The sequence below is a fragment of the Lithobates pipiens genome, unplaced genomic scaffold (assembly GCF_037356315.1).
Source record: "Lithobates pipiens isolate NorthernLeopardFrog02 unplaced genomic scaffold, aLitPip1_a1.2 Scaffold_18, whole genome shotgun sequence".
Lineage (NCBI taxonomy): Eukaryota > Metazoa > Chordata > Amphibia > Anura > Ranidae > Lithobates > Lithobates pipiens.
In genome coordinates, this window is record NW_027507758.1 from 31,898,476 (window position 1) to 31,918,787 (window position 20,312).

Sequence of the window (20,312 nt, forward strand, 5' to 3'; positions counted from 1 at the left end):
ACCAGCTAGAAAACAGCGATAATAAATTAGAACCACTAGCAGAATTGAGCGATAGCGATTTGTGGGGAAATTCATCAAACACTGAAAATGACGACATCGACACTTTCAGCGTTTTTGATTTGATTACAGTTATTTATTATATTATCATTTCGTGTTTCAAACTTTATCATACCCGGGACTTCTACTAGACTCTTGTTTGGACTGATTTAAGTTCGCTATTCCTAAAAATTACAGGCCTACAATATAAAATATCAAATTTCCATGCAAAACATTGTACCGCTTTAACCCTAAAAAAATCTGACATAATCGTACCACCAGGGAGATTAACAATATTTAATGGTCTGACAACATTAGGCTGTATTGAAAATACATTTTTTTTTTACCTTCCCCTCCTGCAGCAAATCTCTGAGCTGATGCATTAACGGCACGTACTCTCTCTGCCTGAATGGAAATGTCAGCCTCCACCAGAGCATTCTTCTGTAACAAGTCCTCCACTCCCAGCAAGTGTTTCCCATAATCCTGGGACAACAGAAGCACCTGCAAAAAAAATAACCAAAAAATAAAAAAATCATCTTCTGAGTAGGTACAGACATCTTAAAATGGACCCATAAGTGCCTAGGCCTCAAAGTTGTATTTTTTTTTGAGTCATAAGGTACTGATACTTTTGACTGCTAGTCTTAAAGTGGTTGTAAAGGCTTAGGGTGTTTTTTTACCCTAATGCATTCTATGCATTAAGGTGAAAAACCTTCTATGCTGCATGTGTCCCCCGAGCCAAAGATGTACACAAAAGCAGTTCTCTGGGCTCTGTCCCTTATTTGCACAATCTGATAGGCACCAATGGCTCCCACTGCTGTCAATCAAATTCTGTGACTAGTGAGCGGGGCGCAGGGCCGAGCCACTCTATGTCAATCGAATAGACGCAGACAAGAGTGAGTGAGCCCGCATGAGTGCCCCCAGGGGAAGAGGCTTTCCCTGAGGCCACTGGACAGTGGAGGAGCCAGGAGCACTGGCAGGGGACCTCAGAAGAGCAGGATCGGGACCACTGCACAGAGCAGGCAAGTGTTACATTGTTTGTTATTTTAAAGGAAAAAAAAGCCCACAGGTTTAATGTTACTTTAAGAGATTTGGAGTCAGATTGGGTGGTCACTATGGTACTGCTCACTGTTCTCCTTGCTGGTGTTTCTAAAATAAGAAAGCCAATCCCCGACTCTACCAACATGACCTCCTCCACATGGAGAGAGTGCGGAATAGGGCATACTAAGGCTGGCCCATAGAGGTTTCGCATTTGAAACGTGTGTGGGCAGGCTGATGTACAAAGTTGATCAATCAACTTGGATACAACCAGCCTGCCGGATTCAGTTGTGATCACTAGCAGCTGCTACAGTTGCTAGCAATAATCACTGTCTTCTCCCAGTGGGGACAGCCTTCGCCGCCAGGAGGGATTTCCCTGTCAAGCACGGGCGGTGTTGATGGGGGAATCATGAAAATTTCTTTCCTGGGTCTATGGCCAGCCTAAGGCCTCATGTGCACGGTTGCTGGTAAACGGACGTTCAGAGGCAGTTGGATGCCTTTTTTCAGCTGCCCCTGAACTCATCCAATGTTAACTTATGTGTACATGTAGATAGGTTTGTTTAATGTCGTTTTTAGGCAGTTGCATTTAGAGGCTTCTCTTTGAAGGCAAAAAAAATGAGTTCAGGCGCCAAACGCGTCTAAACACAGTACTGGTGTTTAGCCGCGTTTTTGTTTAGAAGCGTTTTTAAAGGTGCCCTATTTTTTTTTTTTTTACATTACAGAACTTAAAAATTATAGCAAATGATGAAAAACCACAATTTTTTTTTCTTAAAACTTGTAATTGCTTGCAATGCTTCATAGACCATTTATATACCCCTAATGAGACCATGATTAAATCCAATACACCACTAGCATTGCTGTTAGCCAAAGTAGAATTGGAATTTGACCTATATGTTGTTAGATTTGAACCAGATGACCCCCCCCCCCCATTGAGCTTGACCCCCAACTTGATCAAACATAGTTGCATGAAATTTAATATCTGGCTTTAATTTCCTCACATATGCTCATTAAGGGATCCATAGTAAAAGCACCGAAATTGAGGTAGATACAAGGACACTGCTGCTTTCTCAGCTGCTGCTACTACTACTCACTCTGGTCTCACAGAATGGCTGAAATAGTTAAATACTGTTATTTGTGCTTTGGGAGGGTCTTATGATGTTATCTTAAATAAACGCTCCTAGATGTGAACGCAGCAAAACGCGACTAAACGGCGCTTTTAAACGCCGGTTTCAAGCTGTCAAAAAAATCGTTCAGAACAGGTTGTCTTAGCGTCCCATGTACATTAGGCCTAAGTCAGTAAAAAGGGGAAACGTCAACTGCAGGAAGAGAACAAGCAATACCAGTGAGCAGTCCTTTTCCCTCTTGCCTGCTTTATTTTCAATCTTTTGATGAGCACAATTGACAGCAAACTTTAAATGGGACCCTCAGAGCTACGGTCCTTGTGTTACTAATGGGTGACCATCTTGGAAGATCAGTTTTCACAGCATGTGAAACGCAGCAGCAGGATCACAAAAAAGATGTTCGAGGGCAATGCTATCCAATGTGTCATACCAGTAAAAAATAAATGATACATAGATTTAGCTGGGTATATAATATGAATATATATTGCTTACTAGGAAGGAAACTATCAGCAGTGATCATTGTCCTGGAGACACATGTACCTTCATTTCGTCCATCCAGTCCATAATGTAAAGCATCTCTTGGAAAACCTTCTGCAGCCCAAGGTTCATTTCTAGGCGCAGTCGCCGTGCCCGCAGCAGCTCCAGAAGGTATTCCCAGAGCCGGATGACGTTGTCCTTTCGGGCGGTGATTCGTTTTATGTCATGGTAGTTCTCAGCTTCCAGTTCTCGTGCCACTGCCACCACGGCCTGAACACGCTCTTCATAGGCTGCAATGTCCGTTTCGATGGCTTCATGTTTCTTTGTGGCGGCTTCTACAGCAGGAAGGTCAAACCCGAAGTTATCCTGTAAAATGAACAGAAAGAATAAAGAGTTATCACATTGGATGTTACCAGTAAGGGTCACAATAATGGACCACAGCCATGAAACAAAACATGAGACTACACAGTTTGAAAAGGTGAGCCGAAACCCCCCAAAAACAATTTTTTTTGGAGACGTAATGAGTGAAATTGGTATTGTCTAAGGGTCTCCACGGGTGGAAAATCTGTGCTTGGGCTTCAATGCCTGCACACCTACCATTACAATTATATAGGGGTTTAACATTCACTGCTGGATTTTTTTCATGTTGGAGAGAATGCAACGGTGGAGTAAACAACAACCTTCAGAATTCCCCCGCTGTAACATGATCAGTGAAACTTTAAAAGGAAAAAGCACCATCTAAGTCAGGGAGGACTTCCTGCCAGAGCCGCTATGACATAAGCCTTCAGATGGACAATATAGTCCTCTCCTCCGTAGAAATGGACTGAAATGACCAATAGTGCAATACAATTTGCTGCTTTTAACTATCAAGCAAGAGTGATAGCAAAGTTTGGTATGGCCATAATTACTTGGCGGTGCCGCTCCAGGCTGAGGTGTAGAGCCCCATTGGCTCTTGTAGAAATGCCAGAGTAAGAAAAACTCCAGTGAGCAATGCTCATTTTAGCCCAACACCGCAGCTCACCATAGCAGACCCTAGTATGGATGTATACATGTGAAAGACTCAGTCAATGCCTCTTCTCGGGCCATGCCCCCTGACAGGTCTCGTCCCACCCACCGGGGCTTAATCCATAGGGGTACACCAGCAAAGTCTGGTAGCTTAAAACACAAAGCTGAATACATACAGATGCAGACACTTGTATAATCCAGCTTCCCACTGCACTCATTTCCCGGAATAGCTAGTCGCAGATGCATTCTGCTTTCCCTTGCCTGACCCTCAAATGGTGCCCAATGCAGTCATCCCAGATACCCAGAGATTGAGGCTCACTTAATTATGGAGAATGATAAGCGTGGTGGCCAAGTGGTTAGCACTTCTGCCTAGCAGCACTAGGGTCTTCGGTTCGAATCCCAAACATGGTACTACCTGCAAGGAGTTTGCATGTTCTCCCTGTGCCTGCATGGGTTTCCTCTCACACTACTAAGACATGCTAGTAGGTTAACTGGCTCCTGTCTAAATTGGCCCTAGTATACATACTGTATGTATAAATGTGAGTTAGGGACCTTAGATTGGGTTTGAGGGGTGGGCTTCCAGGCTCACCGGCCCTCTGCCTACCCATTATAATTTGTGTTATTGCACTATGGAGGCCCTCAAAAATGTAGTTAGGACTACAGAAAACACTGGGGTGCCTTGTCACGACCTCTGCCTTACACATGTATTTGCAAATGTGTGCAAACTAAACCCGTTTTTAATACAAACTGTTAGACGGGATAATTTGGTTGGTTGCAGGCTGGCAAAATGAGGTGGGGGCAGCGACCATTTGTTGGTACTGTTGGAATACTGGTGAGGAGGTGCACTGAACACCTTTGCTGCCGTTGTGCTATATGCTGGGTGTCCAGTGCACCCCTCTGCCTTTAAGGGGTGGGATCCTTCTAGGCTCAACTGCCCTCTGCCTATCCAATATAATGCATGTGCTTCTACTATAGAGGGTCTCAAAAATGTATTATAACAGGGTGCCTTGTTATTCATTTGAACTGTTAAGACAGGTTAATTCGGTTGGTTGCAGGCTGGCTGGCAAGTTGAGCTGGGAATTTTCTTTGGTTTTGTTTTACCTTGGATTGTAAGCTGCCCCTGAGGGCAGGGACTGAAGGGAACGTACAATTATGTGTGTGTAAAGCACTGGGTAAATTGACAGCGCTATCCAAGTACCTGTAATAAATAAATTATGGGGCATGGTCGGGGGTTAGGGCTTTCTTCATTTTAACTCACGCAATAGATTAATGTTTAACAACGCAAACAGCAGGACAGTGAAATAAATGTACTTAGGTTTGACAAAATGTCTAAAAAAAGGGGGGGGGGGGGGGTGGAAATAAAGTCTGTTGAGGTTTTATTACCACCTAACACACTCTGAGTACAAAGTACAGCTCTGGCTCCATACACTACGGGAAACCGTTGGTCCCTGCAATCTCCTTCCTGTACTGAGTAGCAGACGCAGTTCTGGGTAAGTGTCAGCACTGACGATGGCACTGTACAAAGCCCTTGGCTCATACCTGAGACACCAGGCGCTGGTTTTCACTCAGCCAAGTCTCTCTCATAGCCGCCTTGCGATCAAATCTACGTGCAAGTTGTTCCAGTTTTTCCTGTCGGATCAGCTCATTTCGCAATGCCAGTTCTCTCTCGTGTTCCGCTTTTTCCAGTCGTTCCCAGGCCTGGACACAGGAAGGGGAAAAAAAAATTAATATATATATATTTTCATTTGAAGAATAGGAAACTTATCTAGAGTAACTCTAATCGCTTGCTGTATTACTGTAGATGATGTGAAGTGCCAGTTATCACATAACGGAGATGATTTATCTTATAGGGCTGAGAGCACCGGTACCAACAATACAGTTTTCGTTATGCTGCTCAATATCATCAAAATGTAATTCCCATCTCGCTCTAGATACAAGACATACAATAACTCTAGGTAAAATAACTTATATTTACCAAAAACTACTGAGAATTTGAGTGAAAGCTTTACATGGATGAATTTAATAAATCATAAGCAGGTCCAAATACAGCTGCATCGTCAGGCCACATTCCGCCATTTATGTCTAGGACTGATATTTACTCAAAGGTTCCCCTTAATTCCCAGTTGGGAAACGTTACATTACATATTGTTATAAAAGTTACATTATATACAAGTTACATATTGGGTATACAGTCCAGAGAGCATTGCTTCATACAAGTCTTCATACCAGAGGCATATCTAGAACCTTCAGTGCCCCGGTGCAAGAAAACATGAAGGCCCCCCCTCCCCTGTGGCACCCTCTATTACGGTCCCACAGTGGGTCACCTTCCTGCCATCTGGGGGTCCCCCCACGATGCCGGAAAGCCACAGCCCAGTTGCAAATGCGACCTTTGCAACCCTGGAAGTTCCCCCACTGGCGTCAGTAGTTTTTTTTTATCTTTGTTGTTTTACTTGTGTACCATTTTATTTTATAATTTATGGTTTACATATTTTTTAGGACCCCCATTGGGGGCCTTTGGTGAAATATCAGGGGTCTAACTAGACCTTTTAAGATGGTGAAAAGGAACTGAGGACAGATTAATCAGTCTCTTTCTCTGCAAGCTCAGCTGCACAAAATGAATGGATAGGAATAGCTCTGTACAGGGCATCCTGTTCGTTCATAAACTAAGGTTTATGAGGTAGATAGTTTACTATGCCCAAGCAATGAATGAACCCCCCCCCCCCCCCCCCAAAAAAAAATAAACAGTCAGTAATAGTTACAGATTACTGACTGAGGAGGGGAAGGGGCCGATAAATGACTCATTTACAGACTCCTTCCCCGTTCGCTCTTGACAGATCACCCCGCAGCACCCGGCAGAAGAGGGAAACCCGGCAGCACTGCGGGGGGCCAGGGAAGGACACAGGAGCCCGGGAAAATGATGGGGGGAGTCGGCGGGAACGGCATGTGATGGAACTGATGTAGAGCTGCCACGACGAGTCGACGTAATCGATTATGTCGACTACAAAAATACGTCGACGTGCGTGCAGGGCGTCGATGCGTCACAGTGCTTAGTATCTCTCAGTATCTACCGCTCTCCTCCGTGCTGCCATCCCCCTCTCTTCTCCCCCTCCATGCCGCCGTCCCTAGGGGTGCAATGGATCGTCACCGCGGTCTCGGCCTTAGGAAAGGCCACGGCTTCGGCCTAGCTCTGAAGCGGCGGCCATCTTTCTACACCCAGGCTGTTTACACTGTGATCCCTCCGACGGAGCGATCACTTGTAAACAAACCGGCGTCATGTCATGACGTCTGTTCCTCTCTCCCCTCTCTGTACTAATCTGTACAGTGGAGGAGAGAGATCAGATGGAAGCAGCCATCCCTTCATACACTGAAGTGCCCAGCCATGCTCTGCCTTACCCTACCCAGCCATGCTCTGCCGTACCCTACCCAGCCATGCTCTGCCGTACCCTACCCAGCCATGCATATATATTCTTTTATCTTAACTTTACAAAAAATAAGTACATAAAAAAAAGGTAAGAATATAATACTTTAAAGTTATGTTCTTTTATCTTACAAAAAATAAGTACATAAAAAAAAAGTAAGGTTATCCAAAAAAAAAAAAAAAAAAAACACCAGATTCATAAAAAAAAAAATACAAAAAAAATTATCGTATAGTCGTTGACTAATCGAAAAAATAATCGATAGATTAGTCGACAGACAAATTAATCGTTAGTTGCAGCTCTAAACTGATGCCCTCTATTTACCTCTTGCAGCCGCTGAATGTGTGCCTCTACATGCTGCTGCCCTCCTATCAAGAGACACAGATGGGGGGGGGGGGGGGTGCATGGACCCCCCTGGAGCTTGAGGCTGGGCCACAAGGCCGACCCCTGTATGTACGCCCCTGCTCTATACCTATAATGCTGCTTAAACATTTAAAAAAAAAATGTCAGACATGGTGGTGTGGATTCCATGTGATCAGTATTTTATACTGAAAACGTGTGGAATTGCCACATATATGTCCAACATAATGGAGTTTGGGAATGATCAGTTACTCTGACGTACCAACAGATGCAGTTCAGGGTAGGAAGCATCACTACAGGACACAATAGTGACATAAGGATTGGTGGGAGGCATCACAGCAGCCAAAGTGCTCTCAAAGGCATGCTACTCCAGGTTTCTTAAGAGAAGTGGGGCCAAAACTCTTTTGACCCTACTTCTAATGCGTCATAGGAGAGCATTTCGTTTTGTACTCATGTGACCGATATTCAGTCAACAGTGGGCTAAAGCTCGCTGTCACCCGACATCACGCAGCTGGTCCAGGCTACAGAGGGACCACCCAACTTTAATAAATATCGGCATCCACCCAGAAGCTGGCTCAGCCTCTCAGTGTGCTGAGACAGCCGCTCCCATCCCCTCCACAGCCCAAAGCTTAAGTGAGCACTGGAGGGGAAGAGCGGAGAGCTGATGGCCAATTATTGCCTTCATAGACCACTGACACTTCCTACAGCTCAATAACGCACTATACGGAGCAGAAAGCCGGAGGGCATGTCTGCAGGAGCCCAAGGCTGCACCAGCGATCCAAGGCTTACATGCGCAATGCTTTGCAGGCTCCTGTGTAAAAAATAATGAATGCACTCTTTTTTTTTTTTAAACAAAGGTGAACTTAGTCTTTAATTTGTGCTTGATGCAGCTAAAAGATCAGAAACTAGCTAGAGATTATTTTTTCCTTTAGGAACACTTGGCAAGTTATTCATGCATAACAGCCAACCATGTATAAAGGAGATTTACTCAGTAACTTTTCCTTCCAGAGATGTGTATTTGCAAATAGTTTCCAGCATTGCAAAAGAAAATTTCCAAACCTACGCAAGTGCACACGTTAAAACTACCTAACATTTTTAAAAAGTTGTCAAACTTAAATCTTGACCAGTTTTAGGCAGTGCTGAAGACTCTGGCGATCTCAGAGCTGATTGGAAGGAAGGGACACACCCCTTTCATACAGCTGACAGGAACAGAGCTGAGGCTTTCAATCTGCTGGAGCTCCTCCCCTGTCACCATTTTTCTCTTGGTGTCAGGAAAACTTGGCAGAACTAGTTCATGCTGATAGAGGAAAGAAGCAGCAGACAGAAATGACACGTGAGGGTCGATTTATTAAAACTGGAGTAAGCAAATCTGGTGCAGCTCTGCCTAGAAACCAATCGTCTTCCAGTTTTTTTGGTCAAAGCTTAATTGAACAAGCTGAAGTGAGAAGCAGATTGGCTACCATGCACAGCTGCACCAGATTTTGCATGCTCCACTTTTAGTAAATCAACCCCTTAGATCTCTTAAAGCGGAGGTCCACCCTAAAATGGACCTTCCGCTCATCGGAATCCTCTCCCCCTCCGGCGCCACAATTGGCACCTTTCAGGGGGGAGGGGGGTGCAGTTACCTGGATAATCCAGGTAACTGCACCCACTTCCGGGATAGCTCTCTGCGGAAAGGGGCGTAGATTACGCCCCTTTCCGCAAGTGCCCCGCTGCCTGCTGGGAAACACACAGATCCCAGAGGCAGCGGGGAGCGTCCTTATTGCGCAGCGCTACTCGCGCATGCGCAGTAGGGAACCGGGAAATGAAGCCGAAAGGCTCCATTTCCTGATTCCCATACCCAAGATGGCGGCGGCAGCACCCGAGTACCGATCTAGAGATCGGCTTCGGGTGCCGACATCGCGGGCGCGCTGGACAGGTAAGTGTCACTATTTTAAAAGTCAGTAGCTGCAGTATTTGTAGCTGCTGGCTTTAAAAAAAAAAAAAAAAAAAAAAAAACGCGGAGTCCCGGCGGACTCCCGCTTTAACTGAGACAAGTACACACTATAGAGAGATATGATTTCTTGTCTGAGGTTTACAACCACTATAACCCAGGTGCTTAAAGCGGAGTTCCGCCTAATTTTTATTTTTCTTCAAAAGTCAGCAGCTAAAAATACTGCAGCTGCTGACTTTTAAAATAAGGATACTTGCCTGTTCAGGGCACCCTCGATGCCGGCATCCGAAGCCGCCACCTTCGGTAAAGGGAATCAGGAAGTGAAGCCTTGCAGCTGCACTTGCTGGTTCCCTACTGCTCATGCGCGACTCGCGCTGTGTGATCCCACTGGTCCCCGCGTGTCTCCCAGAAGACAGCGGGGGGGGGACTGAGAAGGCGCCTGAAGTGGCGTAGTTACCCACGGGTGGCTTGGCTATCTATGCCCGGAAGTGGTAGCAAAATACCTATATTAGATAGGTATCTGCTCCGTCTGAAAGGTGCCAAATGTGACACCGGAGGGGGGGGGGATTCCATAAAGCGGAATGCAGTTCTAATTTGCCAGTAAACTAAGATTGCAAGGTAATCTTTATTAGACCAGTTAAAGTGGTAGTAACTTCTACTTACAGGTAAGCTAATAATAAAGGTTTACCTGTAGGTGCAGTTAATATCTCCTAAACATGAGATATTCATATGTGTAGCAGCAGGGGATGGCACTGGGGCATCCGCACTGAATGGGTAGGACACTCGGGTGTGCTGCTCATTGAGAATGCTGCGCCTCGATCGTGAGTCCGGCGCACATGTGCGAGAGTGACGTCATTGCAGCTCGGACAGTTTTTTTTTACCCCCCCTACTATGGTGGACTACAGCTTTAACCATACAAGACCAGAGTGGTAGCAATACAGCACAATACAGATTATGATTTACTGACATCACTGGAGAATAAAGCACATTGCAAGAACTTGGATGAAACAAAGGCAACTTACCTTATTAATATCGGAGATGAGCTTGCCCTCTCTTGGCATGTATACCTTTTGGTTGTTGGCCCGCATCTTACTCTGAATGGTAAAAAGCAACACTTCCAAGTTTCCTTTTTCTGTAAATCTAGAGCCATAGAAAAGGAAGAACGCGGTTACCTGTGCAATATATCCCAAGGTAAACAACGAAACAAAGTACTGCGGTGTAACATTTTCTTTCTAGCAGTAAAAAGGTGTTCTAGGACCACCTAACCACAACTCTGCGATTTTGCCCTGCAATTCCCAACGCCATCCGGCTATCGGGGCTTGGTTTGCTGTCCATGTCCCATTGGAGAGATTTCCTTTCACCTCCCGTCCGGTGCAATAGGAAAAATTTCTTAATCTTAGACAGTTGTCATCAGAACATATTTGTCCATTGGAAGCGTTAGGCAGGCCATAGATTGTGCCAATTTCTTTCCAACAACCACAGTTTGCAGGAAAGAAGTTTCCACGATTCCCCCATCAACAGTGTCAGTGATGACAGGGGAATCCCTCCACCCAAGCCATTGTCTGCTCTGGGAGGGAGAAGCCATCCCCGCCGGGAGAAATCAACGATTATTGCTAGCGGCAGTGAATCCGGCAGGCTGGTTGTACCCAAGTTGATGGAATTATTAAAGTGGAAGTAAACCCTTCTATCATTTTCAGTCAAGGAAGCCGCCATCTTGGCCTCTAATAATTCTTCAACTGCCATAATGCTGCACATGTGATCAGTTATGACACCAGTCATTGGATGGTTTGAAAGTTTGGTTGAGAGCACAACCAATGTGAACATTAGCATTTCCGGCATGCCGGGAATGTAAGTGTTTTTTTTAAACTGGGTTTACTCCCCCTTTAACCAGGTACATTCACCAGCCTGCCCATAGACGGTTTGAATCCTGGACAGTTCCTGCTGAACTGGCCAAGATTTGAACCATCTATGGCCGGCCTTATCCTGTTTTCTTGCTGTGATGATTTCCCCAATCTCTCCATCTTAGCGACAATGGTCACCAGAGGAAAAGAGAGGGTAAATATTCTCGATAGTAACTCAGGTAGCAATAAAAACTTGTCAAAAGGGTCAACAGCTGGTCATACACAAAGATTTCCCTAGTTCAGCACTGCGGTCTGAACGAGAGAAATCACTTCATACCCCCCACACTACTAAACAGCGTGCATGGAGTTCCTCTCTTCTGACGCCTAATTTTTTTTGACAGCCGGACTCCCACAGCTGTCAGAATACCAGCCTGTTGGGCTGATGACTTTAACCGCTTGCCGACCGGTACACACACGATGTACGTCGGCAGAATGGCACAGGCAGGCAAATGGATGTACAGGAACGTCCCTTTAAATTTGACACCTTTTGGGTGCATGCGCCTGCCGCGGGAGCGTGCCCAGTTGGTTCCGGGAACTCTATGTTCTCCAGCGGCCCACAATTACGGTGTTTAGAGGAAGAATGGGGCAATACCTATGTAAACAAGGCATTTCCCCGTTCTGCCTTGTGTTGTGACAGAGATCACAGCTCCCTGTGATCGGGAGCAGTGATCTCTGTCATGTCCTAGGTAGCCTCTCCCTCCCAGTTAGAATCACTCCCTAGAACATACTTAACCACTTCATCGCCCCCTAGTGATTAACTCCTTCCCGGCCAGTGTCATTTACACAGTAAGCAGTGCATTTTTATAGCACTGATTGCTGTATAAATGACAATGGTACCAAAATAGTGTCAAAAGTGTCCACCATAATGTTGCAGTCACACTAAAAATTGCAGATCGCCATCACTACTAATGAAAACAAATAAAAATGCCATAAAACTATCCCCTATTTTGTAGACGCTATAACTTTTGTGCAAACCAATCAATATACACTTATTGCAATTTTTTTTATCAAAAACATGTAGAATACATATCGGCTTAAACTGAGGAAAAAATTTGTTTTTATATATTTTGGAGGATATTCATTATAGTAAAAAGTAAAAAATATTGCTTTTTTTTCGAAATTGTCATACTTTTTTGTTTGCAGCGCAAAAAAGAAACCGCAGAGCTGATTAAATACACCCAAAAGAAAGCTCTATTTGTTGGGAAAGAATGACGTAAAGTTTGTTTGGGTAGGTCGTCGCACGACCGCTCAAGTGTCAGTTAAATCGGCGCAGTACCGTATCGCAAAAAATGGCCCAGTCATTCAGTAGCCAAATCTTCCGGGGCTGAAGTGGTTAAGATCAAAGGTTGTAAGGCAGATGCCAACAGGGCCACAAGCCGCAGCTCAAATTTTATCTGGCTGATTAGGAACTGGCTGAAATGTAATCTGTATGGCCAGCTTACCCTTCCCTACTATCCAAAAAGCTTTGCCTTTAAGTAAACTTTAAAGCCCAACTCGGGGCAATTTTTTTTCCCCCCATGCAGTGGGGCTGTGTATGGGTTAGCTGCTCGTTTTGTCTAGGGGATGAACAAAGCCTATACTCACCTAATCCTTCCGATCTTTGGGCATGCTGACATCAGGAACTGTCCACTGCCCAAGACCGCTGGACCGCACGTGGGGTGGGGGACAGGAGAGCAGTAGGGACCGGTCTTACCCTGGGAGGATCTGAGGGTAAGGCGAGTATATCTTGGCTTTGCCAACCCCTAGACAAAGGCGAGCAGTTAACCCATAAAGTGCATGGGAAAAACAAAATTGCTTGGAGTTCAGCTTTAAGGTCACAGATGAGGGGAACAATTTAATGTACACTTACCTGCAATGAGAGAGACTGCCACTGATAACTACTGCAAATACTAGTTGTCTGGCTTCCATATTTCAAAGTCCCATTGCCACAACAAAACAAAAATTCCTTATACTCTTGTTGTAGGCAAGTCACGTGGAAAGCACTGAAGCCAAACCCTCTGAAAAGCAACCTAGCATCTAAAATTCTTCAAAGAAAGAGGCAGGAAGGACAGCCTGCATAATTCTTCAATGGCAGGCATACTATCAAGATTGCTTGCTTTCCATGGGACAAAAATAACTCTACCCACACATTTGTTGGGTATTTACCACGGATGTGATGTCAAGAATGATATATATATCCTAGCTATACAAGAAAAAAAAAAAAATAGATTTTACTTATACTTTGATGACCAACTACACATTTCAGTGACACGATGACAACATAAGCCTAGCAGGTAATATTTACACTCTCCCTCCCTTCATCTAAAGTCCTCTTTGTCCTCTTACTTTGGTGGTTTTTCCACAGTGCGGTAGGTGTTGAAAGCTTGAAGCTGCTGCTGAACACCGACCAGTGAGTTGGCGAATTTCCGATTGTTCAGGATGATAATGGTTTGTTCAATCCACTCGAGCAGGTCAGAAGCCAGGGATTCATACTTCTCAATCATTTTCTCCGTTTCAATGGCATTTTCAAGAACCTACAAATAAAAAACCAATGTGAGACCAGAGGTATTTTCATCTGTTTTGTCACAGTGCACCTCAAAAAGGTATAAGAGAAAGATTTAAAAGGTTTCATTTTCAAAAATGTTCTCCAATTAAAATAAATTAATCAAATAGTCATTACACTAGTGGAGAAATTTTAAATCAAGTGAGGAGCCGTTAGCACTCTAGGATATTTCTCATAGTGATACATTGATATGAAAGTGTGCGGCGCTACACCAACTAGAATAGATGAAAAAATAAACACAACCTTAAAAAAAGTACATAAACAAAACGTCCAATTGAATTCCACAATTGTGATTGTGCCGCGGAAGACCTCATAGCTGACGAAACACATTGGGCGGAGCTACGGAAGTGTCCCCGCAAGCGAGTTCTGATCAGTTTACTGTTCTAAATTGGATGTACAGTGTGATTCTCTTCACATGTGAGTGCATACTCAGTGGTTTTGACAATAAAGTGATGCAATTGTACAACATGTGGCGCATATTGTCTGCTTCTTACTTTTACATGCGCTGATATATGTGAGGCAAAAAAAAAAAAGAGGCTTGAAGGGATATTTTCCCTGTATATCTCTAGTGGGTGGATGAAAGTTCTGAACCTGGAAGAGGAGTGTCTATATTTATAGACTGCTTTATGACTTTGAGTCAACAGGTTACGATAAGCCTTCAGGTGTCTCTCTCTGGTGACGGTGATCCAGCCTGGAAGGGAATTCACAGCACCTTCTCCACTTTTGGCGTTTGGAGGATTTTTAATATCACCCATTATCACAATTTTGGGACTCAAATGGACTTATTTATGTTTATGCTGATTTTCCTATCAAATGTAACCATAACTATCCAAAAATTAAATAAAACTGCAATTGCCACATCTCCTATTTTTGAACAAATCATCATTAGTGGGGGTGTGTTCCCCAAAATAACATGCCACAAAAACCACTAAGGCTCGGTTCACATATATGCCAATTGGATGCGTTTTAAACAGCATCCGATATGCATGACATGTGAACCAATCCGGCTTTCTATTACATACATGCGGGATGGCACTGAAACCGGCCCTGCACATATGTAAATTGGAACAAGGAAAACATATGCACACTCAAATATCAAGAGAGTTTATTTTCAAAAATATGGATACGCCTTACCAATCTACATGAAACCTCCCTCTCCCATATTATAATTAAAACTGACAGTTGGGGGGGGGGGGGGGGGGGAGATACATTTGTATTTCAAGCCTCTTTCCCCTGGAGTCAAGCTACACTGGACAATTACAGTATATTGCACATGGCAAATTGGAAGATATAGGGACTAATCTGCGCACCGGGCAATTTAACATTTCCCCTGCTATGAGGGTTAGGCTTTATAAATGCATGGATCCATGTAACAACCCATAGTAGAAAGGGGAAATGTTAAATTGCCTTGGTGTGCAGATTAGTCCACATATCCACCAGTTTGTCTTTCACAATACAGGTATCCAGTTTAGCATGAATCCACATGAATGCCAAATTAGGAGCAGCGGGTGTGTTGGTACAGCCACTGCGTACCAACAGACATGATTGGGACTGCCTGCACGCAAATGCATGGAATACCTGTGCATCCCGTGCAGGAAAAACACGGTGCTCACATGTGTCAGGGGGTCAGGGGGTCAGTCCATCCAAAATGCATGTTGGGGAATTTGAAGGTGACCTCAATTTCCCAAGGTGGTCATATGCTTCTCAAGGACTACAGAGATCCCGCAAAGGACTACAGAGATCCCGCAAAGGACTACAGAGATCCCGCAAAGGACTACAGAGATCCCGCAAAGGACTACAGAGATCCCGCAAAGGACTACAGAGATCCCGCAAAGGACTACAGAGATCCCGCAAAGGACTACAGAGATCCCGCAAAGGACTACAGAGATCCCGCAAAGGACTACAGAGATCCCGCAAAGGACTACAGAGATCCCGCAAAGGACTACAGAGATCCCGCAAAGGACTACAGAGATCCCGCAAAGGACTACAGAGATCCCGCAAAGGACTACAGAGATCCCGCAAAGGACTACAGAGATCCCGCAAAGGACTACAGAGATCCCGCAAAGGACTACAGAGATCCCGCAAAGGACTACAGAGATCCCGCAAAGGACTACAGAGATCCCGCAAAGGACTACAGAGATCCCGCAAAGGACTACAGAGATCCCGCAAAGGACTACAGAGATCCCGCAAAGGACTACAGAGATCCCGCAAAGGACTACAGAGATCCCGCAAAGGACTACAGAGATCCCGCAAAGGACTACAGAGATCCCGCAAAGGACTACAGAGATCCCGCAAAGGACTACAGAGATCCCGCAAAGGACTACAGAGATCCCGCAAAGGACTACAGAGATCCCGCAAAGGACTACAGAGATCCCGCAAAGGACTACAGAGATCCCGCAAAGGACTACAGAGATCCCGCAAAGGACTACAGAGATCCCGCAAAGGACTACAGAGATCCCGCAAAGGACTACAGAGATCCCGCAAAGGACTACAGAGATCCCGCAAAGGACTACAGAGATCCCGCAAAGGACTACAGAGATCCCGCAAAGGACTACAGAGATCCCGCAAAGGACTACAGAGATCCCGCAAAGGACTACAGAGATCCCGCAAAGGACTACAGAGATCCCGCAAAGGACTACAGAGATCCCGCAAAGGACTACAGAGATCCCGCAAAGGACTACAGAGATCCCGCAAAGGACTACAGAGATCCCGCAAAGGACTACAGAGATCCCGCAAAGGACTACAGAGATCCCGCAAAGGACTACAGAGATCCCGCAAAGGACTACAGAGATCCCGCAAAGGACTACAGAGATCCCGCAAAGGACTACAGAGATCCCGCAAAGCACTACAGAGATCCCGCAAAGCACTACAGAGATCCCGCAAAGCACTACAGAGATCCCGCAAAGCACTACAGAGATCCCGCAAAGCACTACAGAGATCCCGCAAAGCACTACAGAGATCCCGCAAAGCACTACAGAGATCCCGCAAAGCACTACAGAGATCCCGCAAAGCACTACAGAGATCCCGCAAAGGACTACAGAGATGCCGCAAAGGACTACAGAGATGCCGCAAAGGACTACAGAGATGCCGCAAAGGACTACAGAGATGCCGCAAAGGACTACAGAGATGCCGCAAAGGACTACAGAGATGCCGCAAAGGACTACAGAGATGCCGCAAAGGACTACAGAGATGCCGCAAAGGACTACAGAGATGCCGCAAAGGACTACAGAGATGCCGCAAAGGACTACAGAGATGCCGCAAAGGACTACAGAGATGCCACAACCAAAATATGCATTTTGGATATTTGAAATATCCGTTTAATTACAATAAGACTAAAACTGGCCATACATTATACAATTTTCTTATTTAATTTCCTTTAGATTTACCTCCAACTATGTAGATTAAGGGCCTGCCTGATTGCATACAAATTGTAAGTGTTTAGGTTTGACCTCATATTACATGAAAAAAAAAAAAAAAATGGTATAATGTATAACCAGCTTAATTTTAGAAATGGGTTACATTGACTCGTAAATGAAATCTTGAAGTGGGCCTAGCTCAGGTAGTCAAAGTTTACACTGTTACTGTGTCACACATACTTTTCCAATACGTTTTCCTTCCACGGCCAGTGCCTTCATCTTTGAGAAGTAATGGTAATATGTGACAACATAAGTAATGATGGACTTTTCATCTGGATGGTCCACGCTGATGTCTAAAAAAAAAAAAAGAAAGAGTAACATGAGAAATATGAAAGCCAAACAATATTTGTTGGAAGTTAGTGTTTATGGATCCACCATGCATTTGTGGTGCATGAGGATATCTGGATGGGCAGGGTCAGTCATTTATGCCTAGAAATAGAATAGGCAAACCTTTTTTTATTTTTTGGATAAAGTAATGAAGGCTTATAACATCTGTCCATTTATTTTTATTTTTTTTGCCATCTGTGTCCCATTGGGGAGATTTTCCTTGACTTCCTGTCCCATAGCAGGAAGCAAGATAAAATCCCTGAAAATTAAGGGAATTCCTTGGGGACCCCCAGGTCACCAAAACGAATGTCCCCATTGGAAGATTTCTCCTCTATTTCTTTACTGGGGACAACCCAAAATTTTGGGTTTTCTTTTACCTTCACTTTCCATGATATACATAAACAGAACAAATAAAGAGGGTGAGTCTCCTTAAGGGGGGGCACAGACAGAAATAAAAACTGATGGGTGTCCTAATCCATCTATACTCTATGCAAAACAACAACAAAAAACATTGCCTTTAGTTATACTTTAAAGCCGAACTCCAGATTTTATTTAATTTTAAATACTTTGCTTATGCCAAACTTGTCCCTATTACCTTCACTAATACATGCGCCTGCTGGAAGCGCTGTATAATCTGTATGTGACATCAGCAACATACAATACACAAACAGCTGTGTTCTGTCAGCAGTGCAAGGACTTGGCCAGACCAAAGAAGCCTTGCATTAGTAAGAATGAATAGAAGGCTTCCCTCTCAAATGGCTGGGGTGAAGAAATGGGTGGGTGATGTCATAATTAAAAAAAGTGCCACCATCCATACAAATGAGATGGATGGAGGGATACTGAGACCATTTGAAAGATGTACCCCCTTCCCCCAGCCAGTATTGTATTCTGACAGTGCCACCCAGCCAGTATGGTATTCTGACAGTGCCACCCAGCCACATGGTATTCTGACAGTGCCACCCCGCCACATGGTATTCTGACAGTGCCACCCCGTCACATGGTATTCTGACAGTGCCACCCCGCCACATGGTATTCTGACAGTGCCACCCCGCCACATGGTATTCTGACAGTGCCACCCCGCCACATGGTATTCTGACAGTGCCACCCCGCCACATGGTATTCTGACAGTGCCACCCCGACACATTGTATTCTGACAGTGCCACCCCACCACATTGTATTCTGACAGTGCCACCCCACCACATTGTATTCTGACAGTGCCACCCCACCACATTGTATTCTGACAGTGCCACCCCACCACATTGTATTCTGACAGTGCCACCCCACCACATTGTATTCTGACAGTGCCACCCCACCACATTGTATTCTGACAGTGCCACCCCACCAAATTGTATTCTGACAGTGCCACCCCACACACACTGATCATCGGCTGCAGCTAAACTTATCAACGGAAAATTTCCTAACATGCCCTTTGACAGAAATTGATTAACCAATCCATTTCTGTCAAGCATTTGAGCTCACACAATTATCTAAATGAGGCCAGCTGAATTGTAATCAGTGTGCAGTCAGCTTTAGGCTCTACCAGAGAAGCAAGACCCTACCCCTACTACAGTAAGGCCCCTTTCACACTTGTGCGACTTGTCCTGTGACTTGGGACTGCAAAGTTGCATGACAAGTCGTACCACACAATTTCTAATGAGTACCATTCATATCTGTGCGACTTCACGTTGCAGCGACTTCAAAGTAGCCCCTGCACTACTTTGGTCCAACTTTGATGTGACTTGAAGCCCATCGACCTCAAGAAAGAATAAAGGCATTGCTTCAAGTCACGTTAAGGTCGCACAAGTGTGAAAGGGGCCCAAGGGTAAGAGCGTATCCTACATCTCTAAAAACTAAGATGGCTGCAAAAACAAATATGTAAAACACGAACATGTTTTTAGGAATGTGTACAATTTAATATTTTTATTTTAGGCCTCTTGCAGGACTGCGCCAAGCAGATCCGCCCGCTGATCCCGGCTAAGCAATCGGATGACGGGTCCGTGCCTGCTTTGCACAGCAGAGCGGACACGGACAGATCTCACTCTTCTCTATGGGGAGGTCGGATGGAAACAAACTGCTTGTCCATTTCCTACAGACTGTTATCTGATCCACTGGACGGATGTAGAACTGATCCCCATCCATCTGTTTTTGGCGAAGGTGATCGAATGCTGGCTGGTGTCAGCGGACTTCCGCCACTCCATAGAGTGCTATGGATGGTCTGACTGGGTCCGCCTGATAAACTGACAGGCTGACCCAATCGGTCCATCAGTTTGAAAGTTTCGTGGTTTTTCACCTAAATGCATTCTATGCTGCAACCTTCTGTGCTGCAGCTCCCCCCAGAGGCCCACCCCCCCCTTTTCTTACCTGAACCCGATCATTCCAGTGACGAGCACGAGCCCAATTGCTGTCTCTGGTCATTGGATAGATTGCTGGCGGCTTTCAATCAAACCCAGTGATACGGGAGCTGGGGGGCGGGGTCAAGTCCTGCTGTCTGTGTCAATGGACGCAGCAGCAGAACACGAGCGCGCCCGCACGAGTGCCCCCTTGAAATGCAAGTCTCTGTGGGGGCACTCAAAGAGGAGGAACCAGGAGCGCCGCTGGGGATCCCTACAAAAGGAGGATCGGGCCGCTCTGTGCAAAACCCTTACACAGAGCAGGCAAGTATGACATGGTGGTTGTTTAAAAAAAAAATGAACCTTTACGATCACTTTGGCTGCTTTCACACTGAAAGTGCCGCTCTATTTAG

At 45.1% G+C, this 20,312-nt stretch overlaps 1 protein-coding gene across 5 annotated transcripts in view; it reads right to left on the bottom strand.

The window, feature by feature from the left end:
• SPTBN1 (spectrin beta, non-erythrocytic 1) overlaps nucleotides 1-20,312 on the bottom strand; it is a 295,191-nt gene that overhangs the window by 83,349 nt on the left and 191,530 nt on the right. For all 5 annotated transcript variants that reach the window (XM_077485548.1, XM_077485547.1, XM_077485546.1 and 2 more), the window contains 6 exons: nucleotides 17,423-17,535; nucleotides 13,610-13,797; nucleotides 10,406-10,523; nucleotides 5,214-5,372; nucleotides 2,733-3,035; nucleotides 384-537 (listed from right to left, as the gene is read on the bottom strand). In XM_077485548.1, coding sequence (XP_077341674.1) covers nucleotides 384-537; nucleotides 2,733-3,035; nucleotides 5,214-5,372; nucleotides 10,406-10,523; nucleotides 13,610-13,797; nucleotides 17,423-17,535 — 1,035 coding nt within the window. The remainder of the gene's footprint in view (nucleotides 1-383; nucleotides 538-2,732; nucleotides 3,036-5,213; nucleotides 5,373-10,405; nucleotides 10,524-13,609; nucleotides 13,798-17,422; nucleotides 17,536-20,312) is intronic.